The 16469-nt window shown below is 37.7% G+C and overlaps 1 protein-coding gene across 1 annotated transcript; it reads right to left on the reverse strand.

Moving 5' to 3' along the window:
• Positions 1 to 15602: 15602 nt before the first annotated feature.
• Positions 15603 to 16469, reverse strand: LOC107608195 (uncharacterized). The gene is made up of 3 exons (XM_016310062.3): positions 16299 to 16469; positions 16011 to 16188; positions 15603 to 15924 (listed from the first exon to the last, which is right to left on the reverse strand). The coding sequence occupies exons 1-3, from the start codon at positions 16348 to 16350 to the stop codon at positions 15801 to 15803; spliced, it is 354 nt and encodes a 117-aa protein (XP_016165548.1). The 5' UTR covers positions 16351 to 16469; the 3' UTR covers positions 15603 to 15800.

The raw sequence follows: 16469 nt of genomic DNA on the forward strand, positions 1-16469 counted from the left end.
AAGGACGTGAGATTTAAAAGTATAAAAAATAAATATAATACCTACAATTTTTACACTACCACGATAAGATGATTATCATAAGTCTTTTTAGTATAAATTAAACAGAACAACATATAATAATAAAGAAACAATCAAATCAAAAAAAGTTATAGAACACCTATCATACACTACGACGGTTAGTATTGAGAAAGCTTTAACTGTTTATTCTTTTATTAGCTAGCTATCTTTTTATCTACTCTATACTTTATCTACGAATATGTTAAGGACTAAACATATGCTTCAACCTTTCAAAATCCAATATATTCTTGCCAAACACAATATTATTATGCATTTTTTCTTTATGAAAACCATTGAATGGAAGAACCGTTGGTAAAAAGATGAGGTTCTCTTGTAATATGTATGACTTTTTATGATAATAAAATAAAAATAAAAAGCATGAAATAATACTGTGTATATTTAAGTTAATTTTAATATTTTTTAATAACCAGATTTATCATAACGTAACTAATAAACAATGACAGTTAATACAGATGGGATATGTTTTGAGTATGATATACATTTTATGATTTTGTACGAAACAATATTAGTTTACTTTATATATTTATTATTGGGTATTAAAAATAAAATATATTTGTATTATTAGCATTTTTCAAACTTTACTCAACTTTGACCGTGATTAGGCCTAAAAGATCACCTACCTTCTTGAAAATAAATGTAATCCAATCAATTTTTACCTCATAGTGTTGTACATTCGCATAATCATAGGAGAATTAACTTTAACAAGATAACAATATAATATTTAGTTACTATATGTGTATTTTTATATATAGAATTATCAATCAATTATTTATGACTTCTGATGAAAATAATATATTCAACATGGATATTGTTTGTTAGGTAAAAGATAACAGATTGACAAAGAAAATTAATTACAATGGGTATATTCATTTTAAAAAATATTTTTCTATGTAATATTACAAAAAATATCATAGTCACCCTGAATTACTACAGGTTCAACTTTCATCGACAGCAGTAGAATGTCTAAATTGAGACATTTTTAGACTATAATATTTGTCAAACAAATAATTAATGAAACACTCATCCATACCTTCTCATTTCGAGTACATTTATACATATAAAAAAAAAGAGTTGAAATAGCAAAAGCGATAAAAATGATGATTTTTATAATTTTGTGTGACTATTTATATATAGAAGACTAGAAGACCATGATTATCTAACAAAATTAATTTTATTTATTACATTTAATTTGAATAAGTAAAAAATCATCTTATTTTAATTTAGTCCTTAATTCACATAATTTAAATTTTACTCAATAAATATGATTTAATTTTATTTAATTATTAGTAAAAATATCTCGAGAACCTATTTAATATAAATTTATTATTTTAATAGATTTATTATTTTAATGATTAATTAATTAATCTAATTAATTAATTAATTCAGATAATTAGTATAATTAATTTGATTTAACAAATTAAAAAATACTAATAGAACATTAAAAAAATAAATTAAAAAACACTACTAAATCAAATTGATATAAATTATAATAAATTATGTGATATTTAAATATCTAATGAAATCAATTAGTTCATATAATTAATTTATCTTAATAAATTGTATTTAAAGAGTTAAAAGAAATAAATCGCTAAACACTCTCATAAGCATGTCACGTCAACTCCAATACTCCATCATTAAGTGTAGAAACCTGATTTTTATATAATAGAATAAATAATAAATAGAATATATGAAAATATGATATGTGACATATTTTAATTATGAAATTGGTATTATATAATACATTTTTTCTGAATTCTTATTGTTTGTTCGTTACTAATTTTTACGTAATTACTTAATAATTTCCGCCTATAAAACTATCAACTACCTAATATTATGATTTAATTAATAAGAATGATGATATTAATATTTTTTCATAAGTCTTGTTATTATTTATAATTAGGAAATAGTCATAAATAAATTTATTTTCTTAATGAATGTTAATTTCGTTGCCAAATTCTATATTACCTTTAAAATTTTAGCATAATTGAGTTTAATTTTTACATTTTAAAATGAATTTACTCGAAAAAATTAATATGTAAATCACATTATTATTACAAAATTACTTTTTTAACATAATTAGTAGTGCTTATTTGAACCATTAAATTTAGCTTCTAATGATATTAAAGTCAACCTATTTTATTATCTTGTGCATTCAAAGAATTTACATGACTGACATAAAAATATAACAATTGAAAAAAAATATTTACAATGGGTATATTATTCATTTTAAAAAATATTATTCTATCTAATACTATAAAAAATACATCGACCACTTGAAAAATTGAGATATATTCACCAAACAAACAATTAATAAAACACTCATATGTACTTTCTCATTTTGGATACATTTATACCTAAAAGAAATTATACATAAAGAAAAAAAAAGAAGAAGAAAAGAAAAGTTGAAATAGTAAGAGCGATAAAAATCACGATTCTTTTAATTTTGTGTGGCCATCTATATATAGTAGACCAGATAACTATGATTATCTAACAAAAATAATTTGTATTTATTGCACTCAACTTGAATAAGTAAGAAATTATCTTATTTTAATTTAGTCTTTAATTCACATTATTTGAATTTGGTTCAATATATATGATTTGATTTGATTTGATTTAATTATTAGTTGAAAATATCTCAATTACCTATTTTATTCATATATTTATTATTTTAATAACTAATAAATTAATTAAATTAATTAATTAGTACACACAATAAATTTGGTTTAATAAATTAAAAAAATAAATTAAAAAATACTAACAGAATATTAAAATAAATAAAATTAAAAATACTACCAAATCAAATTGATATAAATTATATGATATTTAAATATCTAATCAAATCAATTAGTTGATATAGTTAGTTTATCGTAATAACTTGTATTTAATGAGTTAAAAGAAATAAATCAAAAAACACTCTCAGAAGCATGCCACGTTAGCTCCATCATTAAATACAGAAATCCGATTTTTATATAATAGAATAGATTTGGTCCTTCTCTTTAAATAATATATAAAACAATCTTTTTTAATAATGTTAGTGTTACGGTGGGTAACCGGAGATTAATGGGCTAGATAGCGTTGGTTGGCCCAAACGTAGGAAGGAGGTGGCTTTCGAGGGGATCTGTGACTCGGTGTTCCTCCGTCCGACTTGTATGTGTGAAAGAATGGGGGGTGGTACCTGCAAAGACACTCCGATGCCTAAGTTAGCAAGAGTGCGAGCAGGTTAGAGTGTATTGGGACTTAGAGATACCTGAATGGTGTCAGTGTATTTATAGTGGTGAACCAATAACCACCGCTGAAGTAGTGCCACCTTTTTAGGTGGATAACCGTTTCCATATCTTAGGGAGGTTAAGATATGGCTCTATGAAGTGGTTAGAGAGTTTCTAGGGGCAGTTACTCATTCGAATGAGTGTTATCTGCCAGCTAACCCTCGTATCCGACTTCTTTGGAGCAGGTCGTGTTCAGTACCGACTTCTTGGGATGAAGGCTAGTACTGGGGGAGAGCCAATCCTTTGGGTTTGGGCTTCTTTGCTTGGATCCTGGCCCTATTTATTGGGTCAGGGTATGAACAGTGCCCCTACTCGAGCCCAATTTCTTTTTAAGATTTGGGTTCGAGTATTCTGCTCGGGATCGTAGCCGATTTGTAAGGGGACCGACGTGATGATTTGAAACCGACGTGACTTTTCGTGACCTTTTGGTTCTGACAGTTGCGTCTAATCAAGCGTCGTGTCCGTTAGGGGTGTGCATAGGGATTCAATAGCCTTGGTAACGGTGCATCTTCATTAATGACTGCCCCTATTTTACCATTATGCCCCTAACGTTCTTATAAATACTTTCCCTTGCATTCGTTCGTGCTACATTCTTGTGCTTTCGAAGGCTTTTGCTTCCAACCCTTATTTCCAGATAAAGGTTAGTTCTTTAATATGTTTTTGTAGATAAATTTGATTTGCAGACTTTGGTTTCGCATCCCCCTTCCTTTAGAGACCGTGTTGGTGATTTTTCTTTTCCCCTTGTAGGTTTTGTCACCCCTTTTTTAGAAAAGAAATGGCTTCTGTAGATGCTCTCTCTCACTGGGTCGATGTCACAGTTTTAGGGGAGGAACCCTCAGTTGATTCTGAGTTTATCACCCACCTTCGTACTCGCCACATAATTTGTTCTTCTGAGGAGGACGAGCCGAAGTATGAGTTAGTGGCCCCGGGTCCAGAAGACCGGGTTTGCTTTGGGAGGGCTAATGAGGCGGCCTCCCATTTTTTCTTTATGTATGAGTGTATGATCACCCGTTTGGGTGTTTTTCTTCCTTTTTCAGACTTTGAGATGTCTGTTTTACGTCATTGCCGAGTCGCTCCTACCCAGCTTCACCCCAACTCTTGGGGTTTTTTGAAAATTTATCAATTTATCAGCCAGGCTTTAGAGTTCCCGATTTCTTTAAAGATTTTTTTCCATCTTTTTCATATGACAAAACCCTTTAGTGGGCTAAACAATAAACAACAGTGGGTATTGTTCCGAGCCATACAAGGTAGGAGGATTTTCACCCTTTTTGACGAATCCTTCCACGACTTCAAAAACTATTTTTTCAAAGTGCAAGCTGTAGAGGGCCACCACCCCTTTTTCCTGGATGACAATTCTTCCCCCCGCTTTCCTTTATACTGGTTGGAGGCCTCCCCTTGTGAAAAATATGGTCTTGACGACCTGGATGAGGTGGAGGCGGCCATTGTGGGGTTCCTCCGAGAAGTTTGGGGGAGGTCTCCATACTTGGACACGAAAAAGTTTCTCCAGGGGTCTCCAAGTTTTATCTAGGCACAAATAGGTAGCTTTCATTTGGTTCTCCGACTTGTCTGATTAATTCTTCCGACTTGTCTAATCTATCAATTGTTGCTTTTTTCAGAGATGGCAAAAACAAATGCCCAAGAGTCTTACCAAAGAGTTCAAGAGGCCAAGGCGAGGTCTCGTGCCAGGTCTGGTGGTGCTAGGGCGGTTGTCTCTCCTCCTCCTCCTCCTCGGAACGTCGGGACTCCCTCCCAACCTATTGTGATTTCCTCTTCTGCTTCCTCTCTGCCACCCCCTCCGTCCGACCTACTCCTGAACCAGAGAAGAGGAAGCGTAAGACCTTAGAATCTGGCGCTTCTGGTGAGGCAGACGCTCTTGCGTTCATCCAAAAGAACATTTATCCCCATGCTCGTATGAGCATGGATGATGTTTCTGTTCGGCACTACCTCACTGCTGTGGTTGAGGAGAGTCTCAAGACGGCGGGAGTTTGTGGCAAACTCTTAGATATATTTGAGAAGACTCCTCTCAGCTCTTTAGGGACGACCTCGAGGGTCGAGGAGCTGGAAGGCAGGCTTCACATATATCAGGAGCACGAGAGGGAGTTGGAGGGGAAAGTCGCCAAGCTGAAGGAGGAGAGGGACAGCCTCCGGGAGAAGGAGAAGAAGTTGCAAGCCCAATGCAACATGGAGGTGGATTTGAGGAAGGCAGCGTAAGCCAGCTACAACAGTTTATTTGCTGATCTTGTGTTTGTAAAGAATGACTTGCTGAATGCCCGGAAGGCCTATACCGAGTTGGAGGACTCTATTGCGGATGGTGCTGATGAGGCTTGGAGGGTTTTTAAGGAGCAGGTCGGAGTCATTGCTCCTGACTTGGACCTTTCTCCTTTGGACCCTGATAAGATTGTTATTGATGGTGCCATCGTGGATCCTCCTGTCCTCGTGGTGGAGTCTGAGTCTGATTTGAAGACTCGGGGGCAGAGGATCATAGAGTCCCCTCCTCGCTCTAAGGATGCTCCGAGCTCTTCTGCCGCTCCTCCGACTTTCTCTCCAACTCCTGGTCCTGGTGGTGGTGATCCTTCTACTCCTCTTGCAAAGAAGTAATTTGTTGGCTATTGGGGGTCCGGCCTGTGGACCCCCCCTTTTTAAACTCTTTATGTTTATTTGTTGATGTTTGAACAATTTTTGGCCTTTTAAAGCCGTAAACAAAATAGTTTTATCATACCCTTTTTTGATAAGGGTTTAATTTTAACGATTAAATAAATACCCCCTTTTTTGGATAAGGGTTTTGAGTTACCTTGTGCGCGCATGCTCTTCTATTCATAGCTCTTTTGATTTTTGATCTTTTCTGGAAAAAACCTTTTCTTTGGGCTTTCTGAATCTTTATGATCTTCAGGGCAGCCTTATAATCTTTTCTTAGTTTTTTCCTATCTCTTTTTGTTATTCCTAGTACTCAATTTCGTTTCATTGAGCTTTTCGTGACTTAGGCTACTTTTGCAATTCATTTTAGTTTTACCCGGTTTCGCATTCCGACTTATGAGTCGGACTGTTCCCGAGTTTATCATGATCGACTTCCATAGCCTCTTTACGCCGACTTGTACCTCGTCGTTTTATCCTGACGACCATCTAGGTCGGTTCATGGGATTTTCACGTTTTGTCGAGCTTAAATCGGCGCGTTTCGTTGAAAGAGAATAAAAAAGGGAATTTAAAAGAGATATATGAAAGAGATCTTTATTAATTGAGGAGGTACCTTATTTCTACTAAGGGCTTTTGAAAAATCTATTTTCCCTTAGCCCCTACTGTGATGCCTCGTTAAAAACCCTTTTCAGAAAAAAACCCTTTGATTTTGGGAAAAAATCATGAAATTGGGAAAAGAGTACATCAGGGAGTAGGGTTCGCTTTTAGCTGTAGTACCTTTTCATATTACAAGCATGCCATGATCTTGGTAACTCGTTGCCGTCGAGGTCGGTTACCCTATAATAGCCTTTTCCTAAGACCTCGTTGATCTTGTATGGTCCTTTCCAATTAGCAGCGAGCTTTCCTTCCCCCGATTTGTTGACTCCAATATCGTTTCTGATTAGGACCAAGTCATCTGGGGTGAAACTCCTTCGAATAACTTTTTTGTTGTATCTCGCGGTCATCCTTTGCTTCAACGCTGCTTCTCTTATCTGGGCTTCTTCTCGGACTTCGGGGAGCAAGTCGAGCTCCTCTTTGTGCCCCTGTATATTCCCGATCTCGTCGTGGAAAATCACTCTTGGGCTTTGCTCATTGACCTCTATTGGGATCATGGCTTCTACGCCATAAACTAGTCGGAAGGGTGTTTTTCCAGTGGCGGATTGGGGGGTTGTTCTGTAAGCCCATAGTACTTGTGGGAGCTCTTCAGCCCAAGCTCCTTTTGCATCTTGTAATCTTTTCTTCAGCCCTGCCAGTATGACTTTGTTGGCTGCTTCGGCTTGCCCATTGGCTTGTGGGTGTTCCACCGAGGTGAACTGGTGTTTGATGTTCATGTCGGCTACTAGGCTTCTAAAGGTGGAGTCGGTGAACTGGGTTCCATTATCTGTGGTAATGGAATAAGGTATCCCATACCTTGTGATGATATTTTTGTAGAGGAACCTCCGACTTCTTTGTGCAGTGATAGTGGCCAGTGGTTCTGCTTCTATCCACTTTGTGAAATAATCTATTCCCATTATTAGGTACCTGACTTGTCCTGGCGCCTGAGGAAAAGGACCTAACAAATCCATTCCCCATTTTGCAAAGGGCCACGGAGAAGTAATGCTAATGAGCTCCTCTGGAGGAGCCACGTGGAAATTTGCGTGCATTTGACATGGTTGGCATTTTTTCACAAACTCTGTGGCGTCTTTCTGCAAGGTTGGCCAATAGAATCCAGCTCGGATTACTTTCCTGGCTAATGACCTTGCTCCGAGATGGTTTCCGCAGATTCCACTATGTACTTCCTCTAATACCTCGGTGGTTCTGGAGGTCGGCACACACTTTAATAATGGCGTTGATATCCCTCTTCTGTAGAGGATATTTCTTGCCAGGGTGTAGTGTTGTGCTTCCCTTCGGATTTTCTTGGCCTCCCTTTCCTCTTTGGGGAGGATGTCGAATTTCAGGTATTCGACTAAGGGGTTCATCCATCCGAGGTTTAATCCGACCACTTCGAAGACTTCTTGTTTGTCTTCTATTTTTACCACTGAAGGTTCCTAGAGAGTCTCTTGAATCAGGCTTCTGTTATTTCCTCCTGGCTTGGTACTTGCTAACTTGGATAGGGCGTCTGCTCTGCTATTTAGATCCTGAGTTATGTGTTTCACCTCGGTTTCTGCAAAGCGCCCAAGGTGCTCCAAAGTTTTTTCCAAGTACCTCTTCATATTTGGGTCCTTTGCCTGATATTCTCCACTTATTTGGGAGGTCACCACTTGGGAGTCGCTGTATATCATCACCTTTGTAGCACCGACTTCTTCTGCCAGCTTCAGTCCTGCGATCAAGGCTTCATACTCTGCCTGATTATTTGAAGCTGGGAATTCGAACTTGAGAGAAACCTCTATCTGGGTTCCCCTTTCATCTACCAATATTATGCCTGCACCACTTCCTGTTTTGTTGGAGGATCCATCTACATAGAGTTCCCATGTAGTTGGTTTATCCTCTTGATCTCCTGCGTATTCTGCAATGAAGTCGGTGAGGCACTGGGCTTTAATCGCCGTCCGAGTTTCATACTTCAAGTCGAACTCGGAGAGTTCTATTGCCCATTGAACCATTCTTCCTGCAACATCCGTCTTTTAGAGGATTTGCTTCATGGGTTGGTTCGCGCGGACTCTTATTGTGTGAGCTTGAAAGTAAGGCCGTAGTCTTCGTGAGGCTACCACTAAGGAGTAGACAAATTTCTCTAATTTGTGATACCTTAGCTCAGGGCCCTGTAGAACTTTACTGATGAAATATATTAGGTGTTGACCGTCCTCGTCTTCTCTTATCAAGGCTGCTGAGACAGCCTTGTCTGCCACGGATAGGTATAGGACGAGGTCTTTTCCGGCTACAGGTCGGGTCAAAATAGGAGGTTGGCTCAAAAACTTTTTGAACTCCTGGAACGCCTCCTCGCATTCGGGAGTCCATTCAAACTGGTGTCCCGTTCTCAATGGGAGAACAGTGGAAGAGATCTTAGTGCTGATCCTGCCAAAAACCTGGAGAGAGCTGCCAGTCGGCCGTTAAGTTGTTGGACTTCTCTTAAACAAGTCGGACTTCTCATTTCCAGGATAGCTCTGCACTTATCGGGATTAGCTTCGATCCCTCTTTGCGTTAGCATGAATCCCAGAAATTTTCCTGCCTCCACCGCGAAGGCGCACTTTGCAGGATTTAGTCTCATCCCGTGCGATCTTATGGTGTCAAAGACTTGTGAAAGGTTAGGCAGGAGGTCGACTTCTTTCTTGGTCTTTACCAGCATATCGTCGACGTATACTTCCATTAAGCTTCCTAGGTGAGAGGCAAACACCTTATTTATCAACCTCTGGTAGGTGGCTCCTGCATTTTTTAATCCGAATGGCATGACCACGTAGCAAAAGTTGGCTCTGGGTGTGATGAATGATGTCTTCTCTTGGTCTGGCTCGTACATCGGGATTTGGTTATACCCCGAGTAGGCGTCCATGAACGACAAGTATTGATACCCCGAGCTAGAGTCTACTAAGGCATCAATGCTTGGTAGTGGATAAGGGTCCTTGGGACATGCCTTATTTAAGTCGGTATAGTCGACACACATCCTCCATTTGCCATTTTGTTTTTTGACTAGCACTACATTGGCTAGCCATGTTGGGTATTTGACTTCTCTGATGAAGCCAGCTTCCAGGAGCGCCTGTACTTGCTCTTCCACTACTAGGGCTCGCTCTGGGCCGAGTTTGCGTCTTCTTTATTGCACAGGTCGGGACCCCGAGTAGACCGAGAGTTTGTGGGACATGAGCTCGGGATCTATCCCAGGCATGTCGGAGGCCTTCCAGGCGAAGAGATCGGAATTATCTCTTAGGAGCTTAGTCAACCCTTGTCTTAGGGTTTCCCCTAGGTTGGCTCCTATGTGGGTGGTTTTTCCTTCCTCTTCGCCGATCTGAATCTCCTCGGTTTTTCTCCCAGGCTGTAGTCGCAGCTCTTCTTTAATCCTTGCTCCACCGAGCTCTATTGTGTGGATTTCTTTGTTCTTTCCTCTCAGATTTAGGCTTTCATTGTAGCATTTCCTTGCCAACTTCTGATCTCCCCTTACCGTTGCTATCCCCGCTGAGGTCGGGAATTTCATGCAGAGGTGGGGCGTCGATACCACCGCTCTGAGTCGATTAAGGGTAGCTCTGCCAATTAAAGCATTATAGGCTGACCCCACGTTGATGACTATAAAGTCTATACTCAGAGTCTTTGATTTTTCCCCCTTTCCAAAGGTGGTGTGGAGGGGCAAAAATCCTAGTGGCTTTATTGGCGTGTCGCCTAATCCGTACAAGGTGTCGGGGTAGGCTCTTAACTCTTTCTCATCTAATCCCAGTTTGTCGAAAGCGGGCTTAAAGAGGATGTCCGCTGAACTTCCTTGGTCTACTAGTGTTCTGTGGAGATGGGCATTTGCCAGGATCATGGTAATTACCACTGGGTCATCGTGCCCCGGGATTATTCCTTGCCTATCTTCCTTCGTGAATGAAATGGTAGGAAGGTCGGATGACTCCCCTCCGACCTGGTAAACTCTCTTGAGATGTCTTTTACGAGAAGATTTTGTGAGTCCCCCTCCCGCAAACCCTCCTGAGATCATATGGATATGTCTCTCCGGAGCTTGTGGTGGTGGGTCTCTTCTATCCACATCATCTCGCTTTCTTTTTCCATGACTGTCCGACCTTTCTATGAGATATCTGTCAAGCCGACCTTCTCTGGCCAGCTTTTCTATCACATTTTTAAGGTCGTAACAGTCGTTTGTGGAGTGCCCATATATCTTATGGTACTCACAGTAATCACCGCGGCTCCCCCCTCTTTTATTTTTAATGGGCCTGGGAGGAGGCAGCCTTTCGGTATTGCAAATTTCTCTGTATACATCCACTACAGGAACTTTTAGAGGAGTATAAGAGTGATATTTTCTTGGCCTATCGAGGCCGAGTTCTTCCTTCTTCTTAGCTTCCCTCTCCCTCTCTTTCGTTGAGGGAGGGTGACCAGGTCGCCAACTCGGGTCTCTTAGCTTAGCATTTTCTTCCATATTGATGTACTTTTCAGCTCTTTCCTGTACATCACTTAAAGAGGCGGGGTGTCTCTTTGATATGGACTGTGAGAAGGGACCTTCTCTAAGACCATTGACTAGCCCCATGATGACTGCCTCGGTGGGCAGGTCTTGAATCTCCAAACATGCTTTGTTGAACCTTTCCATATAGGCTCGTAAGGACTCCCCGACCTCCTGTTTTATTCCCAGGAGACTTGGTGCATGTTTTACTTTGTCTTTCTGGATGGAGAACCTCATCAAGAACTTCCTTGAGAGGTCTTCAAAACTGGTAATCGACCTCGGAGGGAGGCTGTCGAACCACTTCATCGCTGCCTTTGACAAGGTTGTCGGAAAAGCTTTGCATCGCGTAGCGTCAGAAGCGTCAGCCAGATACATCCGACTTTTAAAGTTGCTCAGATGATGCTTTGGATCAGTGGTTCCGTCGTAGAGGTCCATATCGGGGCTTCTAAAGTTTCTCGGAACTTTTGCCCTCATTATGTCCTCACTAAAAGGATCTTCCTCCCCTAAGGGCGAATCTTCTCTACCGTCGTGGGAGTTCTGACCTTTGAGGGAGGATTCTACCTTTAAGAGTTTTCTTTCTAACTCTTTTCGTCGCTCCATCTCCTCTTTTAGGTTCTTTTCGGTTTCCTTTTGTCGTTCCCGTTCCTGTTCTAGCTGCTCGAGGCGACTGTGGACTAATCCCATGAGCTCATTTGCGTGGGATGGTCTTTCTTTTTCTGATTCGCGCCCCTCTGAAGAATTTACCTTCGGGTTTTTGATTCCGGAGGTGCCTTCCCTGTGTTGATCATTGGCTTCCTGGTGAAGGGTCTGGTCTGCCTCATTGTTTCCAGTGTTCAGATTCTCTTGTTCAGAATCTGTCTCCACATGACCCTCTTCAGGGGATCTATCCGCCATCACTGGTTGATCTCTTGGTTCCCCGGTAACGGCGCCAATGTTACAGTGGGTAACCGGAGATTAATGGGCTAGATAGCGTTGGTTGGCCCAAACGTAGGAAGGAGGTGGCTTTCGAGGGGATCTGTTACTCGGTGTTCCTCCGTCCGACTTATACGTGTGAAAGAATGGGGGGTGGTACCTGCAAAGACACTCCGATGCCTAAGTTAGCAAGAGTGCGAGCAGGTTAGAGTGTATTGGGACTTAGAGATACCTGAATGGTGTCAGTGTATTTATAGTGGTGAACCAATAACCACCGCTGAAGTAGTGCCACCTTTTTAGGTGGATAACCGTTCCCATATCTTAGGGAGGTTAAGATATGGCTCTATGAAGTGGTTAGAGAGTTTCTAGGGGCAGTTACTCATTCGAATGAGTGTTATCTGCCAGCTAACCCTCGTATCCGACTTCTTTGGAGCAGGTCGTGTTCAGTACCGACTTCTTGGGATGAAGGCTGGTACTGGGGGAGAGCCAACCCTTTGGGTTTAGGCTTCTTTGCTTAGATCCTGGGCCCTATTTATTGGGCCAGGGTATGAACAGTTAGTATAAACACTTATTCTTAATAACTAATCTTGTTAATGGTTCTTTACAATAATTTTTTTTATTTTTATATTTTTATGTATGTCTTCTATTTTAGGCATATTCAATATAAAAAAACTAAATGTTTTCTTAGATTTTAACTTTGTCATTTATGCTTAAAATCTTCCTATTCCTCATTTTAGAGTAAAGATCAAATTCGACTCTTATCTATTTTCATGAAAACACACAAACTCTTACAAAAAAAAAAAAAGATATTGTGGCTTTAACCTTATTATTTTGGGACAATATGTACGAATTCTCTATTAAAAACTCAATCAAATAGTAACTAAAATTAATTATGCAAGAGTTTTATTTGTAATTTATAGAAGTTCAACCACTACAAACTATTAATAAATTTATTTTTAAAAGATTCTTTTACTACTGATAGTTAAGTGGAGAAAAATTGTTGTTAAAAATTATGCCACAAAAAAAAATTTATAGTATGAACATTAAAAAAAAAAATCGAACAAAAAATGAGATAAAGAAATGATGATGATGGTAGTAGAGAAGATGGTGATAAGATATAGTTATATAATAAAACGAAAGAGTACTAGTATAATTTATAATGATAAGGATAAAAAAAAAGTTATAATTGTGGTTAAAATTGGTCTAATAATCTTATTATATATTGGAAGAATTTTAGGGAAGAGGGAGGTTTTGCAAATTACAAATAAAATTTCATAAAATTAATTTCTGTATTTAACAAATTTTTTAATAAAATTTTTTTATTGTTCTAAAATAATTAGAAGTCGCAAAGTAGGTAGTTGGTCCCGTCTCGTCCCGTTAAGTAAAGTAGGCTCCAAATGTTAGTTTAACCTATTTAGGTAGTAGTGGCGAGGCCTCTATTTAAAAGAAATTTTTTTTTATAAAGATTCGATTCCAAACTAAGTTATGTAGCATATCCAAATTTATTCTAACAAGTTTAAAATGCAGCTCAGATAAACATCACAACATAGTAAATAGGATATAAAACCAATACTTAAAAGGGTTATGCTACACATCAAAATATTTTTTTTCATCAAAGTTTTATCTAAATAGATCCAACACTAACAAAAATCACTCTCATTAAAAGAGCGTCATTACACGCGCTTTATCTCCTCCTCCTCCTCCTCCTCCTCCTCCTCCTTCGTTATCGTTATCACCAACAACAACAACATTTCGCTAATGAATTATTTTTTTAATCGAATTGAATGGAATGCAATTGCTAAATTGAATTGAATTGAATGGATACAGGTGTTCTGAATTTGAATTGAATTGATAATCTCTAAATTATAGACAGAGGTGTTTCGAATTTGATTTTATATAATGGATTATGTTTCGTTTATTCAGTACTATACAATTGTTTCACCATAAGTACGTGTTTAGATCATTATGCAGAAAGCTGTTTGAATGTAGAAAGCTGTTTGAATTTGATTTTATATAATGGATTATGTTTCGTTCATTCATTATTATACAATTGTTTCACTATGAGTACGTATTTCGGTTCATTATGCAGAAAACTGTTCGAATTTGAATTTATATAATGGATAATGTTCCATTCATTTAGTACTGTATAATTGTTTCACCATAATAACATGTTCGGTTCATTTTTGTTCTACACAATTCAAAACTCTTCCTTCTCACCTTCAACCGCTTCTTCACTAGGAAGAGAAGGAGGAAAAGACAAAAAAATACAGTAGCAACAACAACAAAAGAATGACAATAAGGAGAAAACACGTGAAGAAGCGAAAAAAAAGGAGGAGAATGAGGAGGAGGAGGAACGGAAAGAAGAAGGCGAAGAAGAAGAAAACGCCCCATGTGTAAACAAGCGTGAGAAGAAGGGAAGAAGCGTGAGGAAAGAAGAAAATGGAAAAAGGCGTGAGGAAAGAAGAAAATGGAAAAAGCGCGTAACCTAAAATTGCTTGGATGAACTTGGATGCCAAAATTTTTTTTTTTGGTGACTTGGATGCCAAAATTGCTTAGATGTGGAGAATATCTCTACTTAAAATTCTCTTCAAATTTAAAAAAAATATTAACTAACAAAAATATTTAATTAACTAATCAAATCAAAATAATTAGTTATCTAACTTTCAGTATGAGTAAACTATAAACTTAACTTATGTTACTAACTTGTTAACTAACCTAAACTGTGTTACCTCAATATCATCCGGTCTATTTATGTGTTAAAATACTAACTCTATAAAGTTCTTAAAATAAAATCATATACACTTATTAATTTAAATAATAAAGATAACACTAACCTTAAAGTCGATAGCTCCCGCAATGTGTCAACTAGTGCGAGATTGATGTTAGAATCCCGTACGTTGCGTGCCACAACGTCCAAAAAACTAATAAATATTAACAAAACAGTACAAGAAAGAGAAAAATAAAAAATATATGAGAAAAATGTGGAGTCAGGGACACTACGAATGACTTTCATTTATAGTCGTTCTTTGAACTTTTCTCGTTTACATGAGATAAAGCTCGTGTCATATCAAGATTGTAAACGTGATACGTTGTATAAACAAGATATGACCATATTTATGTCATTTATAGTATAAACAAGATAAGTTACTTAATGAAAATTTGTAAATATTCTCAAATTAACGTATATTCGTAACTAAAATATTTATTTTATTTATTTAAAATAAATCTTACATTTAGGTATCTTTTGTTTTTGTATATCTCTATGTAAAACTCGCATTCGCATGTACAATTGCTTTGGGTCATTTACGTTTGGTCTTGGGCCAGCCCGAATTAATAGACAAAACAGTCCACTAGCTAATTAATTTTATTTATAATTGATACAAAAAAAGTGTTAAGTAATGGTTAAGAACCAATGCAAATTTTAAGGCCCAAAAAAAAAAAAAAAACCAATGCAAATGCGAAGTGGAATAGGAAGATCAGGAGTATGGGACTGTTAATGTCAACCGGGACTGTTAATGTCAACCCAATAATGACATGTTTGGTAACCAAAGAAAATCAATAAAAAAACAGCTATAACTTACCTTAGTTAGTATTTATTAATTTATTAATTATCGATTGAATATTCTCTCTTTGGCAATTTTGGAATTTTGCATTATGGAACATTTACATTGGAACACTTCAACAAAAGTTCAAAGTTGAAACTTGAAAAAGAACCATGAAAACAGAGTTGTTCGGCGGCATGATTACTCGCCAAACAGGAACCAAAACATGAGGCATAACTCTATACAATACTAGTATTTGTATGGAAATAAAGTATAGTTTATATATCAAGCACTAATTCCACTTGATGATCCCAAGTTGGCCACGTGAAACTGCGACGCATACTTATTCTTGGAGGTAGGTTCCGTTTCTGGTGGTTCATTCAGAAATGCCCAGCTGCTCTTGGTCCACCTGCAATCATTTTCCAAAATACATGAATTTCATACCATATTATTATTATGCGGGCAATTGATTATTAAGTTAAACATATAATATACCAGCCAGAGTCAATTTTGTTGATATGGTGTTCCAAGTCCAAGCTTGTTACATCATCCTTATCTATGGACTCCTTCACCCTAAGAACAGACTGGACATGTTCTTCCTCTATCTTCTTTTTTGTTCTCCAAAACGCAGCGATTTCTTCTTTCGTCAGCGATTTATTCCTCCTACGTGTCTCTGCATCAATGAAAACATTATGATCAGAAGTCAAAACATAGTTGGAAAAATTAAACCTAAGAAATTAAACAAGGACTACTATCTTATTATTATGACTTGATATTACCTACCTAACTTAGGGTCCAAGGTGGGAGAGTTCCATCCTGCCATAAGAGAACCCATTGTTGCTAATGTCCTTGTAATTGTAATGTGTGTGATGATAACAGAAAACTCGATAAATCACACTAGTAACAGAATGCTTTTTATATTTAGCGGAACGTCCTCGTGGATTTTCTTCTTTG

The sequence above is a fragment of the Arachis ipaensis genome, chromosome B7 (assembly GCF_059453495.1).
Source record: "Arachis ipaensis isolate K30076 ecotype BB chromosome B7, ASM5945349v1, whole genome shotgun sequence".
NCBI classification, from domain to species: Eukaryota; Viridiplantae; Streptophyta; class Magnoliopsida; order Fabales; family Fabaceae; genus Arachis; species Arachis ipaensis.